Here is a 20,070-nt window from a genome sequence, read left to right as displayed (position 1 = left end):
CCTGGTGGTTGTCTTGAATGCCAGTGGAATTTGGGAAGCTGTTACTGTGTGACTTAACTGTTGTTTCAAAGGGAGAAATGTGTGTCTGTTTCTTTCAAAGTGTATTATACAGCTGAATCTGTAATAGATCTTTAGAAAATACTAACATTTTTGTTTGCTCTGAAGCACATGAAATATGCATCCTGGCAGCTGTCTTGTCTTACCTTGGAAAAAAGCAGGAACGTAAAATCCCACCCGCCGTCCTTTGCACTCACTCCCGTAAGCAGCAGGTTGCGGTGTGTGAGCCGGGGCAGCCGCCTGGGCTGGGCCCGGGGAGGCTGCAGCCAGCCAAGCGTATGTTCTCGCAACAGGAATTTAATGTGTTTGGGGTGGAATTGAGAGACAGGTTCTGCGTAGCTCTTCGGGACAGGTTTGCATGCGAGAGCAATCTGTCTGAACTTGCTGACACAGCTGTTTCGTACACGTGGCTTTGAAGTGCTGGTGCTGCTGTGCAAGGTTCTGCGCTTTTCTCATTCCCCTTGCAAAACTCTGGACTGACGGTGAATAATACCTGCTATTCGGTGTCCTTTGAGACCCCTCATTTATTCTTCAGAGTGGGTTTAGGGCATCTAAGAAGTCCGAGCCCCTCGGGGATGGCAGTGCCTCTCCCCTCTCAAACCACACGCAGCACACAACATTATCAGACAGTGCTAAAGGGAGCCTGCCGGGATTTATGGTTTCCTCAGCTTCCCAGTACCTCACTGAGGATGGCTCTTTGGGAGATTTATCAGACTTTGCAACTATGAAGTCATTTTGGAACAATTTACTCTATTTTCCTTAGAAATAGAACAGATTTCCTGCTTGGTGTTTTAATATAATCATGTGTTACTGGAACACCTGGCTGGGGTCACATCATGTAAAGCATCAGGTTTTCATTTTGTGTTTATGAAGAGCAAAGTTGCTTTTGATGCAGTCATTTCATCCTCATTCCAGAGCATCACACTGCTTTTGCCAACTTTTAACACTGCAGAGGAATTTGACTTGGACCTTATTGCAGACTTACAGCATGTGAATGCGGTTCATGTGAATTACAGTTGTACTGGCTGGGGTGGTTGTTGTTGGTTGGGAAACTTTATATTCAGAACTCCATACTCCAGACCACCGTCGTTCCATTGGATCCTTAATTTCAAACTTTGAAAAGTTGCTCGCTGGATTAAAGGCGAATGATAGGGAGAGAAAAAGAGCGGAGCAGAAAGAAGCGATGCAAGCTCACAAACTTTGCTCATCAGCTCAGGTGACAGAGACAGGATGAACTCCTTATTGAGGGTGGACATGAAATTGTTAAAAGTTAACTCAAATAAACTTCAAAGGCGGCTGCATAAATCACTCTAGCCTTAGGACACTAGTAATCTATGCTTCAACAAGTTTCCTGGATTAATAAAAGGGTACCTGGGCCGCCGTATCCCCTGGTGTGCTGCTGAAGCAGAAGAGGTGGCCGTAGGGGCAGAGAATTGCTTCCAGCAGCGCTTGGTGCTTCTGCACTGTTGTGCTTGTTCGGAAGCACTCAGATCTTTGTCTGTCTTTTAAAAACGATGCTGATAATGAAACTAACGACAATCACCAGTTCTCCAGTGATTCTGAGGTCTGATTATGCTCTCATGATGACTCTTTTGTCTGACTTTTTATTTATTTTTAAAAACTACATATTGGCACCTAGGAAATTAATATTTTACCGTTCTGATCCAAAAATCAGAAGTAGCGAATTATTTTCAAATAAAGGTGTTTTAGGGTAAATGGGTGATGGTAGTAGTTATCTTGTTTGCTTTCATGTGATGGGCTTTCAGTTGAAGCTTCTTTTATTTTCCATTCTTCTACGGTTGTGGCATCTTGTGGTGATGACGGGAGTTAGCATCTGGCAGGGAAAACGAGCAGTGGTCTAGTTATTCGAGTGGCTCTCTTCATAGTCTGTTGGGATGAGGATGTTGCCATAGAAGAAAGCTGATTTATATAACATTAAATTGTTACTCAAATCTCCATATTTTTACACTGCCTTTGGTTTAGCAGCTGGTTAAGGAAGGATGTGTGTGTCGGGGGTGATAAAAGCTGCTGGTGAGTGGAACTGGGGCTGCTGGTGTATCGGCGCCAGGCCACACTTTCCCTGTGGCCGGCTTTGGCGATAACAGTGCCAGCCGCAGAGCCATCCCCTGATTTCTGCTCTCCTGCCCAAACGCAGGCTATTTTATATGGTGTATATTCTTTCATGTGAAGAATGTAAAGAAACAGATGTCCCCTGCTTTTTAAGCAGAGGTGGCAGCTGACAGCGTTTCTGCTCATGAGCTCCGTGCTGTGAGAACTGGAGGCAAAGAAAATAAGCCGTTCTGGGCAGCTTGATGTGGCATCGCTGTAGCCACAGTGTTCACGTCTTGACTCTCTGTAGTCTAGAAAACCTCCTTCCCAGCAAGATTAACAACTCCTGCCTGCTTCCCTTCGCTCTTTGCCCAGTTCCCCTCCTTCCCTTGCCTCACCGGAGCTGCATTTTTAGCTAGTTGGATGGAAAATGGGAGTTAATTTCTCCTTAAATAACCTAGGCAAGGTAGTTTTCTGTCAAAGATTGAAGAATATGTGTGGGCATACCATTTGAAGGTACATGCTGTGCTTTAGTGTCAGCTATTATTATCAGCGAAAAGTTCTGAAGATACAGATTACAAAATAAAATAATTTTGACCTTGGTCCCTAGTTTAGGGCATGTGGAGAAATTGTTTTTCATCGATAATTGTGTTTCGCTTGAGTTTTGGCGGAAAGAAGTATGTAAAGAGATAACAGGGCAGGGTATGTAAAGGGTCTGTAACTTTCCAGCAAATACTTTGTGTTCTGCTGTTGTAGGGCTGGTTGTTGCCCTTTGGCATCATCTTTTTACAGCCCTTTCTTTTCATAGTGGGTATCTGTGAAAATTATCTCTACCCTTTGTACTGTGGTTATGTGCTTGTCTGCCACTTATAACCGCTGTTATAAATGGATGTAACGTACATCCATTTTCAAAAATACCAGCTTTTAATCCTATTTTCCGTCTTACAAAGCTTGAGAAATGAATGCTTTCCTCTCTGCTGGGGGGTTTTTTGGCTGGCAGTGTCTGTCCCCGAGGTGGCCACAGCACCTACCCCTCATCGGCCGCTCGCTGCCTCCAGCTGCGCGGGAATTATGGTCATGTTCCTCGCTTGCGAAAATATAAAACGAGACTCTAAATGTAGTCTCTCAAACATAATTTCAGTGCTATTATAAGCATTTATTCTTAAATGGAGATGGGAGTAATGGAAGAAACTTCATAAAGTATGATTGATGTGAAATTTTCCTGTTATTAGGAAAAACTGGACTAGATTAGCTGCACATAACCTCCCTTGCTAGACTTGGAAGTAGCATGGCAGGGAGAGGAGGAATTTCACCTTAAATAACGGATATTTAAACAAACAAAAAAAAGCATTATTTTAACAAGACCTGTAAAACCCATTGGATGGGTACATTGGGCACACCAGAGGAGCGGCAGCCCATGGACCTTCCTGGGAGATGTCATCTGAGTTACCTCTTGTGCTCAGTGGTACCTGAGAAAATCACCTGCCCTGCTTAATTAGGAGAGGTGATTGCTTTAAAAATCAGTTATTTTTAGGAAGAGCGTTACAGATCCTGATTTAAAACAGCCCATAGAAGCTAATGCAAGAGTAGCTAATATCTTTAGTCTGCTGAAATGTCACCTGGCTGGGTAGTGAACAGTATGATGTTTCTTGTTTCATTTAACAACTTTAAAGCGGTAATAGTGGCTGGAATTAAATGCCTTCTGCTGCGGTGGGGGAATAGGAAGCTTTGCCTTCCCTTGGCTGTGGCTCAGCTCTTCTCTCTGCCACCGCACATCTCAACAGCACGAGTCTGAGCTGAGGGACGCTTTCCAGGCGTGAATCTCTTTAAACAAATGTTTATATTTTTAATTTACCAACTGTTTATTTGTCAAGCTCCTAAATAAGCCTGGTGGGTTCGTACAGTAGCCCTGTTAGGCCAGTCTGGCTGCAGGGGGGGTGCGGGAGATGGCCCATGCTAAATTAACCTGCTCAGGGGCTGTGCTCTCTGGAGTTGTACAGAATAATTCTCAAGTAAGGATGTGGTCGGTTTTCATATGCACAACTTAAAACTTTGTTATTAAACATGAATATGTTTGCAGTTCTGCTTACAGTTTTCTGTAACTAATGAGAATAGAACTGTTGATGTAAAACATATTCTAAAGACATTCTGTTATATCTTAGTCTAGACTAAATTATATAGAAAAATATGTAGGAAATATCGGAAAATGCAGCAAATGTAGGAAAGTGAATATAGAAGCAATGAGTTAGGAAGAGTGGAAAAATTTATCTTTCCTTGTTTAATTGTAACACCAAATACTAACTGTCCCCCCGGCTGCCTGGTAGCCCAGCATCAAGAGGAGTTGAGAGCATTCACTGCTCCCATCCTGGTGGGCCTCCAGGTGGAGGAGGCAGGAGAATGGAGCACAGAGGCTTTATTTCAGTTGTTAAAATTCTTTAAGTACCATTAACTACTACGATGCTACACAGTCGGAGGATATTGTTGCTGCGTTCCTGTGTCTAAAACTTTCTGGTGGTGAAGTCAAGGCAGTTCCCTGCTCGGAAAGGGGGGGAGCTCCATAACAGAGCTCATACGGTGCCTGGAGTGACCCTCGGCCACCCAGTTGCTGTTTCCTACAGGCTTTGGTGTTCACCTCCAAGCAGGTGGTGTCTTTGGAGTCTTGTTTATAGCTAGTGCTCTTAGCTGTTTCACTAAGAAAATCAAGTTTGTGGCAATTCACAGTTGGAGGATTAAAATGAGATTGGACTGTGTGAAATGGGTGCTTTATAAATATCTGTGTTAAGCATTCAGGCCTTCTGTTTAATTTTCATAGATTTTGGTAATGACATTTAAAAAAAAAAAAGAATCAGTTTTTTATTGGTTTTACATGGCCTGCAATTACGTATGACCTTTCATTTGGTATAACACTCTATATCCGTTACGTTTCTAAACATTGACTATTGAGCCAAGGAACTTTTCTAAAGTAAATCCATTGTAAATTCTGAGGCTCGCATTCATATTGATTTACCTTTTGTAAACACTGTATAAATGCAGCACTTGAAAATTCAGAACATATTTTCCAAGGCCAAGCTGGGGAGACTGCTCTGTGGTATATAATGATTTTGTTGTGCATGTATTTAATGCTAGCAGCCCACCTGTTCAGGATAGTGAATTAAATGATGAATAGCCCTAGTGAGCAATTTTTCCCTGGCATGTGGTCTGCACCATCAGCACAGATATTTTTGTGACTGAAGAGGATCCTGTGTAGTGAGGAGTTTAAACAGCTGTATCTCCTAATTACAGCTTCTATCTAAAGTCCAATTTTTAAAGTGAAATAATCTTCGTGTTTTAGTATCACTGCTTAAAAAAAAGTTTGTTTGCTTCTGCGGTTGCTGATGGATGGTGCTGATGTGAAGCTGAGTCTTCGTAGCAGGAGGTGGGAGACAAATCTACAACTTCATTGTCTTCATCTTTGCCAAAGAGTATTTTGGAGTAACTTCTAACGGTCTCCCTTTAGTCAAGGACTGGGCTGAGTCAGAGGTAGCAGGATGGAGCAGGGCTTGTAGCAGGGCTACCAGCAGGAACTGAGGCAGGAGTGAAACAGCTTTTTCTCTCTAAACATAACGCTCTTACTATGAAAAGGTGCTGCAGTTCTCTGCACCACATATAGTGGCTGGACTATGTGGTTTAGGTTTTCTCTAGGATTCTTGGCTATTAGCAAAGTAATTTTGCAAAATACCCCCTCTAAAGAGGGGTTACAAGGTTTCAACAATTTTTGAGCTCGGATGAATAGGACTGTCCTATTTGGCTCATTCCACGTGTTGCTTGCTGCTGTATCCATTCATGTAAATAATAGTTTCAGAGATACTTCTAATAAATCTTTTTCAGGTAAGTGCTTATGCATCAATTGGACTTCACTCTTTTCACTTCCACAGCTTAAGTGCAGGCAGGGTTCTTCAAGTCTGCCTGTGTCCTGACCTATCTAGTAAATTGGAATTTGTCTCTAGAATTAATGTCTCGTAAATCTGTGTAACTTATTGCAGAATCTGAGAAGGTAATGCTGAAGTGATTAGATGCTGTGAATGAAGTTATTGATGTCTTGTTTTTTCCTCTCTTTCTTTTTAGGACTTAAATACTATCTATTCTTTCCTTCATGGGCTGGACATACTCTCACATTTCAGGGAACATCAGCTAAGGTAAAGTACATACAAAGGCATAGCACAACTGGTATCTGTGACAGTATTTTTGTGGAGATGAGCAAAGCTTTTTTCAGCCTGCGCTTCGAGGTGACAGAGCATTGGCCAAGTCCATTGCTGAGTTAAGTCATTGCAATAACATGGTGTGGCATCTAAACTAATTAGCTTTGCTAAGAATGAAGGCAGAGCTTACTCCCGTTTGTCTACAAAGGACTGCGTAGACAGTGCCCTATGGTAGCTCCAGATTACAAAAGCTTTTTAATGCTTCAGACATTCAGATGATCTCAGAATACATAAAATGGAAGGCCAACAAAGCACAAAAAGTGCGTTGGAAGTATTTGAGTTCCTTCAGTTCTGTTGCTATGGGTAATTCCAGTGTGTGGGAGTGATTTAAACACTTAGAGAACATGCTGTATATTATCTATTTGGATAATGAAGAACACTGTAATAATGTGAATTTTATGGTTAAGCACGTCCTTTGTTTAGAACAAAAAAATAGTTGAATTTGAGGTCTTAGAGCCTGAAAGCGAATCTACTGAAATGTGGTGATTAATGGCTTATGATCTTTGGGGATTAAAATTGAAATTAAACTTCTCCTCCTCCCTCAGAATAATGTCATCAAGTGCCCGCTATGAGAGGTACAAGGGCAACCAAGTTCTCTTTTGGTAAGTACGTATCCCTTGTTGGAGTTCTTCAGTGGAAGTGTAAACAACCCCCCTGTTTTGCATGCTATAATGTATCGCTTGTTTTTTCCGTAATTGTAAATATAAGACTTCACAACATTTAAGCCTGGCCAGAGTGGTTAAAAGCTTTGACAGGAGGCGGTTGTGACAGTAGTACGGTGCTTACACTTGAGAGGTGGCCACGAGTGAACGGCAGGGCACCCATGGAGAGCAGAGGTGTGTCCGTGCCCTGCAAGATCGATGACAAAGTGGGCAGTGTCACCTCCGCGGCTGGTGGGAGTGGTGGCGACAGCTCAGTAGGTGGCACTCTTCCCCTGGAGCTGGCACTGACTGCAGTGGAGGAGCCCGACTGCTTTGTAGGAATATCCTGTATCAGAGGAGTGATGGAGCTCAAACACTATCTCTTCTTCTATTTTAAATTGCTAGCATTAGTATTTTAGCTGAGAGTTCTGTTTAGGTTCCTGCTTGGAGGCTAATACACTTTTTCTTCTCATATTTTAGCGTTATGGTATATATATCCTCCCATGGTTAATACTAAGTTGCTGTGTAAGACACACCTTCCGCTACATGAGTCTAAATCAGTGAGATGCCACCAACGGGTGTGTGTGGTGGCTGTTTGTGACAGCCCTGTTCCAGTACGGGGTCGGTGTGTACCTGTGGGGTTTTGTGCTGGAAGAGGAAGATGATGTTAGGCTGTAGCTGGGAAGCGTCAAGGCAGCGCTCTAGGCAGAGGCAAAACCTCCTGCTGTAAAGCACGGTAACTTCTGCGCAGACAGTGCCGCACGTGTGCGCGGTGTGAGTGCAGAGATGGAGGAATGTGAAGCAGGACTCGGATGTAGGAGTCTTGTATTTTATCCGTAACACTTCACAGGTCTGTGTAATATTACTGTCCGTGTGGAGTTGCTAATCGACTTTAGCACGGAATACAGATTTCCCTGTATTTGTAGCTTTATGTACACTTGCACTGGAGTGAAATGTTTTTACTGAAAATTAACAATTTCATTTTAATAAAATATATTTTTAAGTTGACTTAAATGTCAAATTGAAAGGTGTAAGAAACATTCTGGATGCATATATATGTTTTTTAAAAAGTTATTTCTTGGTACTGTTCAATGAAAGTTCTTAGGTTTACAGTCTGCATACCGGACTGGTAGGGTGGTAGATCATTGTTTTACTCCAATAACATTTTGGATAATGTATTTTTGAGTTGCTGTAAGAAGAAAGTCGATATATCAATGATTTTTTTTCTTATAGCTCAGAAACTATTGCAAGATGCTGGTATATACTGCTTTCTGGATCTGTGCTCATGAAGGATTCCATGTTTTTACCACCTTGCAGGTACGTGAAGTTGTTGTTGTTATTACTATTTAAGGTCAGGTAAGATCTCTTTTTTTAAGAAATGCTTTCTTATGTGTTGATGTTACTGTAATTTTTTCACAATTTTAAAATAATTTTTTCATTATGTTGTTTTCTAAAGTTTGATAGTGGAAGAAATGTTCTGCTAAATTCATTTAAATTACCTTTCACTTTCCCTGTGTGTTGAAATTTCTGGGTGAAATACTGCACTTCGTGGTTTTTAAATCTCGTTTGGCTTTTTAAGTTTAGAAGAGAACTTGTGATTACCTTGTTAACTAGGGGCTTTTTGAATAATTCCCGTTGTGTAACTGGTTTGTACAGAGTCCCCTGTCTCAAAATACATGACTGTATATCATGCAGCTTCTACTGTTTGGTTGGAGGCTGTATTTAATGGCAGATACGATTTTTGTGGGAAGGAAGAGGACGGAGGCAGCAGCATCGGTTACAGAGAGCAGATGACAGGCGTCTGGCTGCGTCTCAGCTGAACCACGGTGACTGTTGTGACAAGCTCTCACTGAAGCACAGTATTTGACTTGAGCTGGCCCTTGCTGCACTGTAATACTCTGCCTGACCTCCTACATCACTCAGAAATTTTACTTTACTATCTCTTGAAGCTGTACATTACTTGTATTCAAGCCACACTTGTAGGCTAGGCAGGAGTGGTTTAAAAAAAAAAATAAAAATACAAATTTAGACTTGCCTTCGTACCCAGTTGGGATAGTTTTTGATGAGATTAATGAAAGTGCGGGTGCCTCTTATCAAACAAAATAAAGGCTTTCACCCTGTGTGATGCTCTGTGATGGGCTCCATCTCCCATGGGCAGCAGGGCGCTGGCCCCCTGCCGCAGTGACCGCCGCTGTGGTGCTCTCCAGCGGGCTCCACTCCCCGCGGTGCCGGGCTGGAGTGGGGCTGCTTCCCTTCTGGCCGGAACAGCGCAATGAGACTGATAAAGAGCAGATACAACTTAATGTAAATGTCTTCCCTTTCTTCAAAATTACCTGTACCGAGGGGTCTGTGAAACTCCCATTATTCGGCTGGGCTTTACTCAGCATGAGTTGACCATGAGCTGATAGACTTAAAAGTGTCAACTCCGTCTGAAATACATTTACATATACTTGAATTTCACATGAAGTACTAATAGGAACATGTAGAACTGAATTTTTCAACTCTGTTCTTGGTTAGCTGCAGGCTGGGTGTCAAACTCTTAATGCTCCTTGAGTGACTGAAGTTCAGTAGTGCCAGAAGTGAGGACGTGGCAAGTTGACGTTTGCATAAAACCTAGATAAAATTATTGCTGAATTTGAGGAATGTCACTTAAACTCCTCATTAAGGTTTTTCGTGCCTTTTTTTTAAAAAAAAAAAAAAAAAAGGCAAAACACATCTGATGGTGCTAGTTCTATTATGGATAATGAGGGAAAATAGGTGCTAGGTGGTGAAAGGGTGCCAGGGTTCTGTTAGATGAAAGTGTGGCAGGTTACAGTGTACCCGGGGTGGTCCCTGGGGTTTATTATCCCCTTACGTAGTGAGATCACGGGAAAAGGAAGAGACTGCACTCCTCTGGACAGCCAGGTTGTTCCCTGTCCAGGTCTTCATTGCAGTAGGGGCCAAAAAATGAAAAATTCAAATGTTAGGAGGAACTTTGTGCTGAAGTTTTGAAGGAGAAATGCACACAAGTACAGTTAGAAAACTAATGTTAGTTTTCAGTTAGATGCTGAAAACCTTTGAATCTTTTTGTTTCCCCCACTGCTTTTGACTTTGGGGCCACCTGTAAACTCTTCCCTGGGGCTGGGGAACAGGGGAATGAAGAGCACAGGTTGCTTTCCCTTTCATTCAAATCAAACAATGCATTGTCCAAACTCAAGTTATAATTTAGAATATAATGCTTTCTTGATTTTTTTTTTTTAAAAGTGCCCTATAACAGTGGTATAAACTTACTTTCCCTGGTCTGAATACCTCATATAACGTTTTTAATTGAGGGCACTGCAGAGTCACCAATCATTTACAGATTATTTTCATATGAAACAGGGCCTTGGATAATTTAGTAGTATTCTTTTGTAACTGTAATTAGCAGCATTTTAATTTCATTTGAAGTAATATTTAATGTTATGCATTATTCCTTGTCCCCAACCAAGTTCCTGATTATGTGAGTCATTTTGAAAGGAGGTGTAAATACACATCTGTAAGGAAACACAGCATTGCCTTCATTCTCACTGCCTTGGGTATTGCCAAGCTATTATTTTTGATAGGAAACAAAAACAAGTTGGCTGTTTGTTTGGGTGTGGCTTTTTTTTTTTTTTAACTTTTGTGTAAGCTGTAACAGTGGAAATGACCCACAGTATACCATTAGGTGTAAATCATCATGGGAAAGTGGTGGGCAGGTGTAGGGAATGAAAAGAAAACCACGCTTGAAGTGTTCCGAGATTGCTGAAGGATGAATGGAGGCATCCTTCCAGCCGGTTAGGTTTTTGGTAGACTTAAAGCCAACCTGTTTGATTTGTTGAATATACAGTACAGATGTGTCAACACATGAGCTGAGGTGAGCGAGGTTGGGGACGGGTGTCCCCAGGTGTCACCTGGGCAGAAGTGCTGCAGGAGACTGGTGATGGCTTTGAGATGTCCTGGGGGAAAATGGATGAGGACCAAAATAAATCCTTAATGTGAGGAGGGCAATAACTACCAAGGATGAGAAATTCGGCTTTGATCTGGAGGCCTCCTAGTGCTTTGAAAAGGTCAAGAGCCAGACTTGAATAACTGTCGTTTTGGAAGAACTGGGTAGACGGAGGCATTTTGTAAAACAGATAATAGTTGGCAAATGGATTCCAGTTTGAAACTCAATCCTTGTGTATACTTCGTAACACCCCCCACTCCTCAGTTATCCCTCTGTAATGTCGACATAGGAATTTCAATTTTATGTTTGTCCCCTGGAGCATTTGACAAACACTTCATATTTAAAGAAATGTAGGGTTCTTTGCTGGGAATACTGGAACGGTTTTTTATAAAATATGAGAAGCAGGATACTGGTGTTTTTCAGTTAGAGAAAGCTAGTTTCCTGGGCAATAGGGGGTTTTAAGGCCCCACTTTCTTCTAAAGTTGTTTTTAATCTGTTTTATTTGGCAGTCATTCTTCAGAATTCAGGATTGTGTTGTAAACTAACTGCATGGCAACTTTTGTTTAATAATTATATTAGAAACTGCTGTTAGAATTGATTGTTAGCGAGATACTTTCAGTCTCCATAAATAAGACTGGAAAGTGATGATGACTTACTGATTGTTTCTTGGTACCTCCTCACAATACTTGTTCTTTTTCTGTCATCTGCCCCATGATTAGCTTGACAGGTAGGAGGAGACCTAATAGACAATTGTAAACTTAACCTGGTTAAGGCATTGGTTAAGTTCTCCTTCTTTTGCATTCCTTGTTCCATCCGCTGTCTGCCATTCAGTAGTTTCAGAGTCAACAGAGCTTCAGAGAAACCTTAACTTTCTTTTGCAGATCTTTTTGAAATAAAATATTCTGTAGATTCAAACCTGAAAGAGGCATAGCTCCACAGAAGCGTAAGAAGGTGGGCAGTCACTGCTTTCTTGACTTTCTATAAGTATTCAAATGAGTAATATTGTGGGCTGTGCCGCACTGTGCTTCAGAAGGGCTTTTTGTTCAACCTGCATGAACTTGTGTGCGGGCTGTAATTCAGAAATCGGCTTAAAAATTGGAGGAGTAAAACTTACATCCAGATATGAAAATTCTATGCAGTATTCTGACACTGATGATCATGATGAGAAAAGCCCTGTAAGATTTTTTTTTTTTTAAGGGAAGAAGCAGATCAATCAGTAATATTGTGTACAAAGATGGCATAACCTTGATTACCCTACTGCCTGGAGAATGGATTTGTCGATAGATTTGGCATAGTAGGAAAGGAATTTGTGTCTAACATGAAAGCGCTGGCTGGAACAAAAGAACAGGATTGACGGATTTTGTGGAAGGAAAATCATGTCAGCAAGTTAAAGAGTTTTTGTGTTAACCTTGCTTGTTAATCAAGATAATTCATGTGAATAGGATGTTTGAAGGAGATTACTCACAGCAAGATTAACCATAGGAAATATATCAAGGGCCTGGAGGAACTTTTGAAGCCAATTATGTGGATGACAGCCTCCTACAGCTGTGAGAATTGAACCTCCAAGGGAAAAATACAAAGTCTCGAAACATTCAAGATACAGTATTATTAAAAACAAACACTTTTCTGAGCCCTTCCAAGAAATTCAGACAGCCCTTCCAAAATCTCACAAGTGGAGAAAACTGGAATCAGAATCATTGTCCTGTTCAGGTAGTGCATTTCTTGGCTAAAACCACTTACTTTATCCAAAATGGACTCACGGTTGTATTGTGGTATCTTTTCACGAGAGTTGTAGACGTGTCTGTGACTCAATAAGCCATTTCTCTTTCTATTCTTGGGTAAAAGGAGAAGGCGCGAATGCTTGGATCAAGAAAATAGTCATAATGAAAGAGGAACTCCAGTCTTGCGTTATGAACAATGGCTTGGGTTGAAATTATTTTAGCTTGTTTTTTATTAATATTTGTGAATAACAATATTTTAATATCTTTTGAAACTTACTGTGACTGTTAATACTGTTTCAGTCCATTCTATGTGAAGTACCAGAAGCACAGAAAATTCTGTGCTTTTACTGGCCCGTCAACGTTGGTAAATAAGAATGCAGGATTAAAGACTTGCAATTTGCAAAACTTAATTTTTTTTTGTATTTTAGAAGTCTTTAAATTTTGATGTCTGTAACTTCATTTTCAAATATATTTATACCTTGAATGTATCATCTTAAACTAGTTCAGTTTTACTGGTAAAACCTGTAGTGCTGTTTTCTGCAAACTCTGGTGAATTGGTGCCATTGACTGAAGGAACAAATGAGCAGCTCGGAGCTCCTGCACTCCCCGCTCCTGTCAGTAAGAGCTATACTGGCATTGTTCTCCCACTCATCCTCCCTCCCAGGTTTAACTTTCTTAAATACCGCTCTCTGCTTAGCGTGTACCTGCTGTATCCGAGCTCTGTCCCAGGGCTCCTTTAGCCTTTGCTCTTCCTCTTCTTTCTCGTCCCAGTCTCTGCCGTTTGAGTCCCGATGGCTGTAGTGTGGGATCTGGCTTTGCCTCGTCACCTGCCAAGGGCTAGATACGAATGTGTGCCCGTCTGCTGCTGGTGTACAATAAACATCATTTTTTACAAACTTGCAGGTGCCGATAAGGTTCTGAATTGTGATGCTGGCTGAAACAATTGTAATTTAAATTTACCCTCTGTGTGACTGTAAAAATTGCAGAGGTCTTAGCACGATACTCCGTCAATCTGTGTTTGCTTCAGGCTTCAAAGCTCTTTGTGACTGACTGTTGTAGACTATTTTTCTGCTGTCAAGATGACATCTTTAGGCTTACATCCCTGTGCTTATCAAGACCAGATAGATAGGCAGCGGTGGTTATTCAGTGCATCTGTGGCTCTGGATGAGGTGCTGAGTTCCCTGGGTATTTCTGGAAGTGGTGGCTGTGACTTGCAGCATTGTCTGACAGCTGGTAACGCCGTAATACAGCTTGGGAATGCTACCAATACGTGTATTTTGTAAAACTAATGAATTCAGATATGCTTGTTCCTATTGAAATCCTTCTGGCAGTGCTTGTGCTGTGACGGAAATACTCGGAGGAAGCAGGACGGTGGATGAGAAGAGGCAAGGCGCTGGCGAGAGGCCGTGTGTCCTGCTCCCCCAAAGGCCATTCCTCCTCCTGGGGGTGCTGCTCTTGGGAAGGTGTTGCAAACTAAGAGCCATGGATCGGTCTTCTCAGAAAGCCAAAAGAGTACAAAATGAAGAAAGGCTGTATTCAGACTTGTCACAGCTAAATGACCAAATAATCTTGTCCACGTTTGTCCCCCCAGTAACTTGCTTTTGTTCAGAATGTCTCACAGCAGCTGCCCTGCAGAGGCTTTATAGAGTGCAGGGGATGCTGATCGCACCGCAGAAATAGTTTTTCATTGGCTAAACTAAAGAAGTCCAAGAGAGGTGAAATTGGAAGCAAAGGGTAATGTGCGGTTTGTTTATATCTAAAACATAATTTTGAGACTGTAGTCACGTGGGCTGGAATAGCTGCGCAGCTTCACAGAAGGTGGTCGGTAAGATCCAGGCTGCCTCAAAGCATCATGGTGTTCGGCGCGTAAGGTAATTAGTATAGACATCTTGAGCTTGCAGCCTGCAAATCATGAAGCTTGTTCTGCAGTGTCCAAAATCATTCCAAGTTAAAACTTTCAGCAAGCTTAAGAGAGAAACCTGCTCAATGTTGTTGTTACTGAGAGCTAATGCAAAAATGGTTTTTGATGACTTGAGCATTAATTGAAATGGGTATTTTGCATTCAGCCTTGTATCTTGTAGTTTCAGGTTTCCTTTAAACCATTTTCTGATGGAGTTAAGTGTTCCAGTATTTTTATAATCAAGTTACTTTGAAATGCTCAGAACTTGCACAGCAGAGTATCTTGAAAACCCCGCCACCTGCATTTGCTGAAACTTTAGGTCTGTGCTCATGTAACTCTTTTTCCCCATCTCCTTACTCAGCTTTGCATCTGGAGCGCGTTTGGGGCTGCTCAGCAGCTTGTGGCGCAATGGGAGATGCTGCGGCACGGGCTCTGGGGGCTCCGTGCTGGCTGTCCCTCTGCGTGCTCCTGAAAGGCAGCCGAGGGGCTCTCCGTCAGACTTTCAAATTATGGCCAATTGGAGAAAAATCAAGAGGAATTAAGACCTCCATGCAGGTGCCCAGAAAAACACGTTGTTCCCGTGAGGATTTCTGTGTCGATGACAGTCATCTGCCACCACTGCAGTGTAAGAAGGGCAGATTCTGCCTTCTCTGTCTGCGGCTGGGTGACTGCCCAGCATGCAGCTCCGCAGCTTTTCCCTTCTTTGGTACTTCCCAGCCTATGACAAGGAATTTAACCGTAAAATTGCATTTTTAGATCGGGATTTAAGACTACTAATGGCTGTTCTAAGGCACTCACTTACAATATTCTGGTATAGTACATTCAGTGGTGGCTGAATGGATTTAATCTTGGATCTGAGTGGGGAGAGGAAAAATGAAATGCTTTTCAAATGAAGGGTAAGCCCTGACTTGTGGGGAAAAAAAAAACAACCAAAAAACAACAAACCATTTTAATCTATTAAAAAAACCCAAACAATATGTCTGTTTCTTATGCAACCTGTCACTTCCAGGCCAAGTTGTGCACTTGGACGCAAAATGTATTTGCATTGGAGAAACCCAGCCAGGTTCCTGGAATTGCGGGGTCACGGGCTTCTCTTCCCAGTGGCAAAAAGTACAATTTGTCTTCATCTTCCTGAGAGCAGCCTGACAGGCAGACAGGCAGTTTGAGAGACAAGTATATTCATAAGAACAAAATAGCTGCCGAAAACTGCAAACCCTTTGTTTGTTATACTGGTAAACTGGTATATCGGGGTTCTAGCCCAGTCCTACGTGACATACAGTAGGAAGCATTACTGCCGATAGCGTTATCGACAACCACAGATAACTGTGAATTATTGATACCAACTTCTACAGCCAGGATAAGTTATGATTTTGTAGTTCCTGGAAAATGCAGAACAAATCTTAGTGCCTGACGCCTCATCGTTAAAGGCTTTGATGCATGAAATATCTGGAAATACTGTTTCAGGACGTCGTAGGATATTGTGAATTTGAAGATGCCTGCTAATTAGTGTTCAAACAAGTAATAAGGCATTTAGTCTCAGCCTCCATCTGTTTGTAGGCTGAAAGCTCTACAGGACAGGCTGTGTTTTTTACCTTTCAAGTATGTACTGTATTTTGAGGAAATAACAAGAAACCATCAGTAATGACTAACTTCAGCATACTGATAGCAAGAAATTCTCAAGTTAAATGCGATTGCCATTCCTGAAATTTGTCAGTCTTGAAATTCCAGATGTGTTTCAGCACCAAATACTCAGGTGGCTTAACAGCTGGATATTGCGCGCTTTTAAACATTTGTATTTAGAAAGCTGTAAGTGTTGTGTGCATCCTGTTTAAGGAACTACTCTATTAGTTCAGAATATGCGATGTTGGAGGCTTTTCCAAGTGGTTTGCTTTGTAAAAGTAAGGTTTGTTCTAACAGCTCCAGTGCCTTAAAGAAGTTTTAACGCCTTCCAGTATTTTGGGGAGCGGGTATGAGTTTGAAAACGGGAGTGTTCTCAAATCCCAAAGCAGGAAATCCTGCAGCGGAGAAGGGACAGATGAACCGGGGGAAACGGCTGATCCCGAGACCCGCGTTATTTGCAGTTCTGAGCTTTTACATCTCCATAGCTCTAGTCCCGTCCTGCGGCCTCAGCGCCCATTAGTGGTTGGTATAGGATATTGTGTCAGTTTAACTTACATTCCTTTCTCCCATGATGCAGCTGCTTAAGCATTTTTAATTATGAATAGCAGTGAATCAGGAGGAAAACAAGGTTTCTTGCAAATGAGGCATCCATAAATCAAGGGTAAACAAAGCCGCCTTTGGTATGTGGAAGACATTTTTTCCCCGTGACAGTGTTGCAAGCCAGTGAGTGAGTGTCTGCAAATTAATGATGCAGATGCAATAGATGAATATTAAGTGACAGAAGCGTACAATAAAATTATAAATAATAATAATAATAAAAAAAGTGTAATGTAGTTTATAGTACTGAATTTTCTGGGCTTCTGTACTGGGAAGCTATAGAATAATGATGTTAAATTTAAGACCCTGTTAAAATATGTGTGATTAAATATACAGATCAAGCAAAATTTTAATTGTTGGATTATTTAAAACTTTAGTGGTTATGCCTTTGGTAGTATGTCCTTTGACATAGGTTTTTACTGTATTGTAAGTAGAGTTTAATTTACATTAGTTTCTTGTTGTCTCATACTTTCGGTATTTGTATTAGTTTAAATTCTTAGTGGGATTATTTTTCCCACTCTGCTTGAAAGCAGTAAGGTGCGGGTAACATGCTGAACCTCAGTGAGGCTTTCACAGTTTTCTTCTGTATCTCACCACGTAAGAGGACTTGGTGTTTCGGGATGTGTTTAGGTTGGAGAAGCTGCTGGTTTGGAAGCGGAGGTGCTGGTGGCCACCTGAAATGGGGTTGTACCTCCCCAGGGAGCAAACCCGGCCCCACGACGTGGCTTCCATGGCTGCGGTCTCCTGGGAATGTTGGTGGTCTGTTGAAGTGCTGAGTTGGATAAGCAGTGCTGAAAGATGAAGGGATGGCAGGTCTTGCAAGAAACACTGCGTGTTCTTGGCTTCACAGCTAAAGGATGGATTAATCCCAAAAGAAAAGATAGCCTGATCGCTTCCAGAATCAGATGTACAATTCCTCTGAGCTCCTTTCTTTGAGAAGGAGCATATTTTAGATTTGGGTGTGTGTTAAATGACTGACTATAAAGACTTATCGGAATAGTTTGCTGTCACAGAAATGTTCCTTCTGCTTTGGAGGAATGCTCAGCATGAAAGTTTGCTCTTGTCTTTCTGAAAGGATTTTGCCTCCTCCATTTCCAAAGTTTTCTTCAACTTAACCTTTTCCATTTCCAAACATACTCTTGTGTTTTCGTACTGAAATCAATTAATCTCTTAAGTGAGTGTTTTCAGACCTTTGTAAGTACTATACTGTTTATTTTTCTAATATAAACATCTATTAACTAGAAGATTCCAGGTTTAATACTAGACATGACTAGGTGTCCAAATCCTAATTATGCTGTCTTTTTACTGTTGCAATGCTCGTTATTAATTAATGTAATGCTTGAAATTATTTCTTAAAAAAAAACAAAACAAAAAAAAAACCTGCTGATTACCTAAAATTCCCACAAGGACTTTAACCATCACTTCAAAGCAGATTTAGGTGACTGTGGGCCTTTGACGCTACTGCTTGCTCCTCCCCAGCCTCCCCTCTCTTTCCCGTGGGTGCGCACGCCACGCTGCTTCTGGCTGGTTTCAGTTTTTCCTAATGTATTTGCCTGAATTAGTTAAGACTCTATTCTGTGACAATAAACCAATATGGCAAGTATTTGAACCTCAATGTTCATGAATGGTCTTTTAAAAAAAAAAAAAAAAAAAAAAAATTTGTGGCAAATGTCATACATTACCACCTTCTATCAGTTAAGCAAACTTGTACCTCTTTGCTTACATATTTGCTACTATTTTCTTGTTGCCTGTTATTAATGCAAGTGGAGGTTACTGCTGAAGAAAGAGTCTTCCCTGGTGAATGGTTTCGGAGATGAGTTTCTGTTTATTCTACGCATTTCATTGTGTAATTTTACAAGACAATTAGGAATGAACATTGTTCTGATGAAAATTGGCCGGTTAGTGAAATACACTGATGTCAGCAAACCTCGTAAATGTGTGGCTTCTCTATCATTTGTATTCTAGAAAAAAAATATGGAACAAGTCATTAAGAAAGGTAAAATCCATGTTGCTCCAACACGTTGCGTATGTTAATAAAGAAGAATGCTAGAAATTGGTATTTTAAAAACATGGCTGGGAATGTTGACGCCCCTTCTTTGTGAAGGAGCTCTGTTGTGGTTTAATCGATAAAACATCCCATGATGTGCGCCAGGAAATAATTAAACTTGACCTACTGACTTGTAAATATGAGTAGTTTATTCTTTAGGATTCGAAGGGTGGGTTTTGTCTTTGGAACATAATCCTTCTCTGAGTGTTGGGTTGTTGTGAAGTGCTTGATGGACCAGAAATGATAGTGCCGAGAGCTTGACCTTTGTTAAAGTGATGGCAGTGTTCTTCCTAGCGTTATTGTTTACTGCCATTACTTAATTAGCAAATGTTGCACCATAAGCAGAGGGGAGCTTGACAGTAGCTGAATTTCATGGATGTGTTTATGTAAAACAAAACAAAAAGAAAGCAACCTCCAGTAGTTTGGTATATTGTTGTTATACAATAAAAATACTGTGCTTGAGCAACCTGCAGCAGAAAAATGTAGCTTTTTCCGAACTGCTGGGGATATCGCAATAGCAGTAATCTATTTTGTGATAAAACTGATAACGATTACTTCTGTTTTAAAAAGCTGCAAAACCCAAATCTTCCAGTTGCACGTAATTCCTTTAGAACTTTGTTTGGAAAAACCCCATCTATTGTCTTTATTTTTCTATTGTATGGAATAGAATTAGAACTGTTTAACTTCTTTTTTGCAATGGTAAACGATACCTCAGCAAACTTGGTTTTGTTTTGGTTTGTGGAAAAATCATAACGTCGAATTTCAGTTTGCCTTTAAGTTAGAGCATACATGAAGAATGACATTTCTGTATTTTCTGAACTAAATTAACTTTGGTGTAATAGTCAGAATAGTTTGGCCCTTCTTTTGATGTGTTGCAAATACACAAGACTGTCATGCCTGGATTGCATGCGGTGTGGAAAAAGCATGAAAGAAGGCATGAAAATTTTAGCTAGGAGTTGCTTACTATAGATGTGTGAAAATGCCAGTTTTTCGTGTGAAACTTGTGCTTCTCTGGCCCGCTCTAGCACGGGGTGAGAAAATTTCAGTTGTCGTTTATGACTCCATAGCAATCATGTAATTTTAAAGGTGTGTGGTTTTTTTTTTTTAAAGTAGGCCATTAGCAACATCAAAACTTGACAGTTTAAACTGCCATGCTCCTGTTAATTGTAATACTTTATCCTAACCAGACTACACTGATAATTGCCTTGTTGGAATGATCTGAAGCTTCGCTTGAGTAAGTTCACGGTTTAGGTGCTT

General features: G+C 41.1%; 1 protein-coding gene across 4 annotated transcripts in view; it reads left to right on the top strand.

Moving 5' to 3' along the window:
- RAPGEF6 (Rap guanine nucleotide exchange factor 6) overlaps positions 1 to 20,070 on the top strand; it is a 132,120-nt gene that overhangs the window by 19,789 nt on the left and 92,261 nt on the right. For all 4 annotated transcript variants that reach the window (XM_054217220.1, XM_054217218.1, XM_054217219.1 and 1 more), the window contains exons 2-4: positions 6,211 to 6,281; positions 6,890 to 6,946; positions 8,219 to 8,302. In XM_054217220.1, the coding sequence (XP_054073195.1) occupies positions 6,211 to 6,281; positions 6,890 to 6,946; positions 8,219 to 8,302 (212 nt within the window). The remainder of the gene's footprint in view (positions 1 to 6,210; positions 6,282 to 6,889; positions 6,947 to 8,218; positions 8,303 to 20,070) is intronic.

Source organism: Rissa tridactyla, chromosome 11 (genome assembly GCF_028500815.1).
Source record: "Rissa tridactyla isolate bRisTri1 chromosome 11, bRisTri1.patW.cur.20221130, whole genome shotgun sequence".
NCBI lineage: Eukaryota > Metazoa > Chordata > Aves > Charadriiformes > Laridae > Rissa > Rissa tridactyla.
The sequence above is the reverse complement of the archived record's forward strand: the minus strand, read 5'-3'. Positions and strand labels throughout refer to the sequence as shown.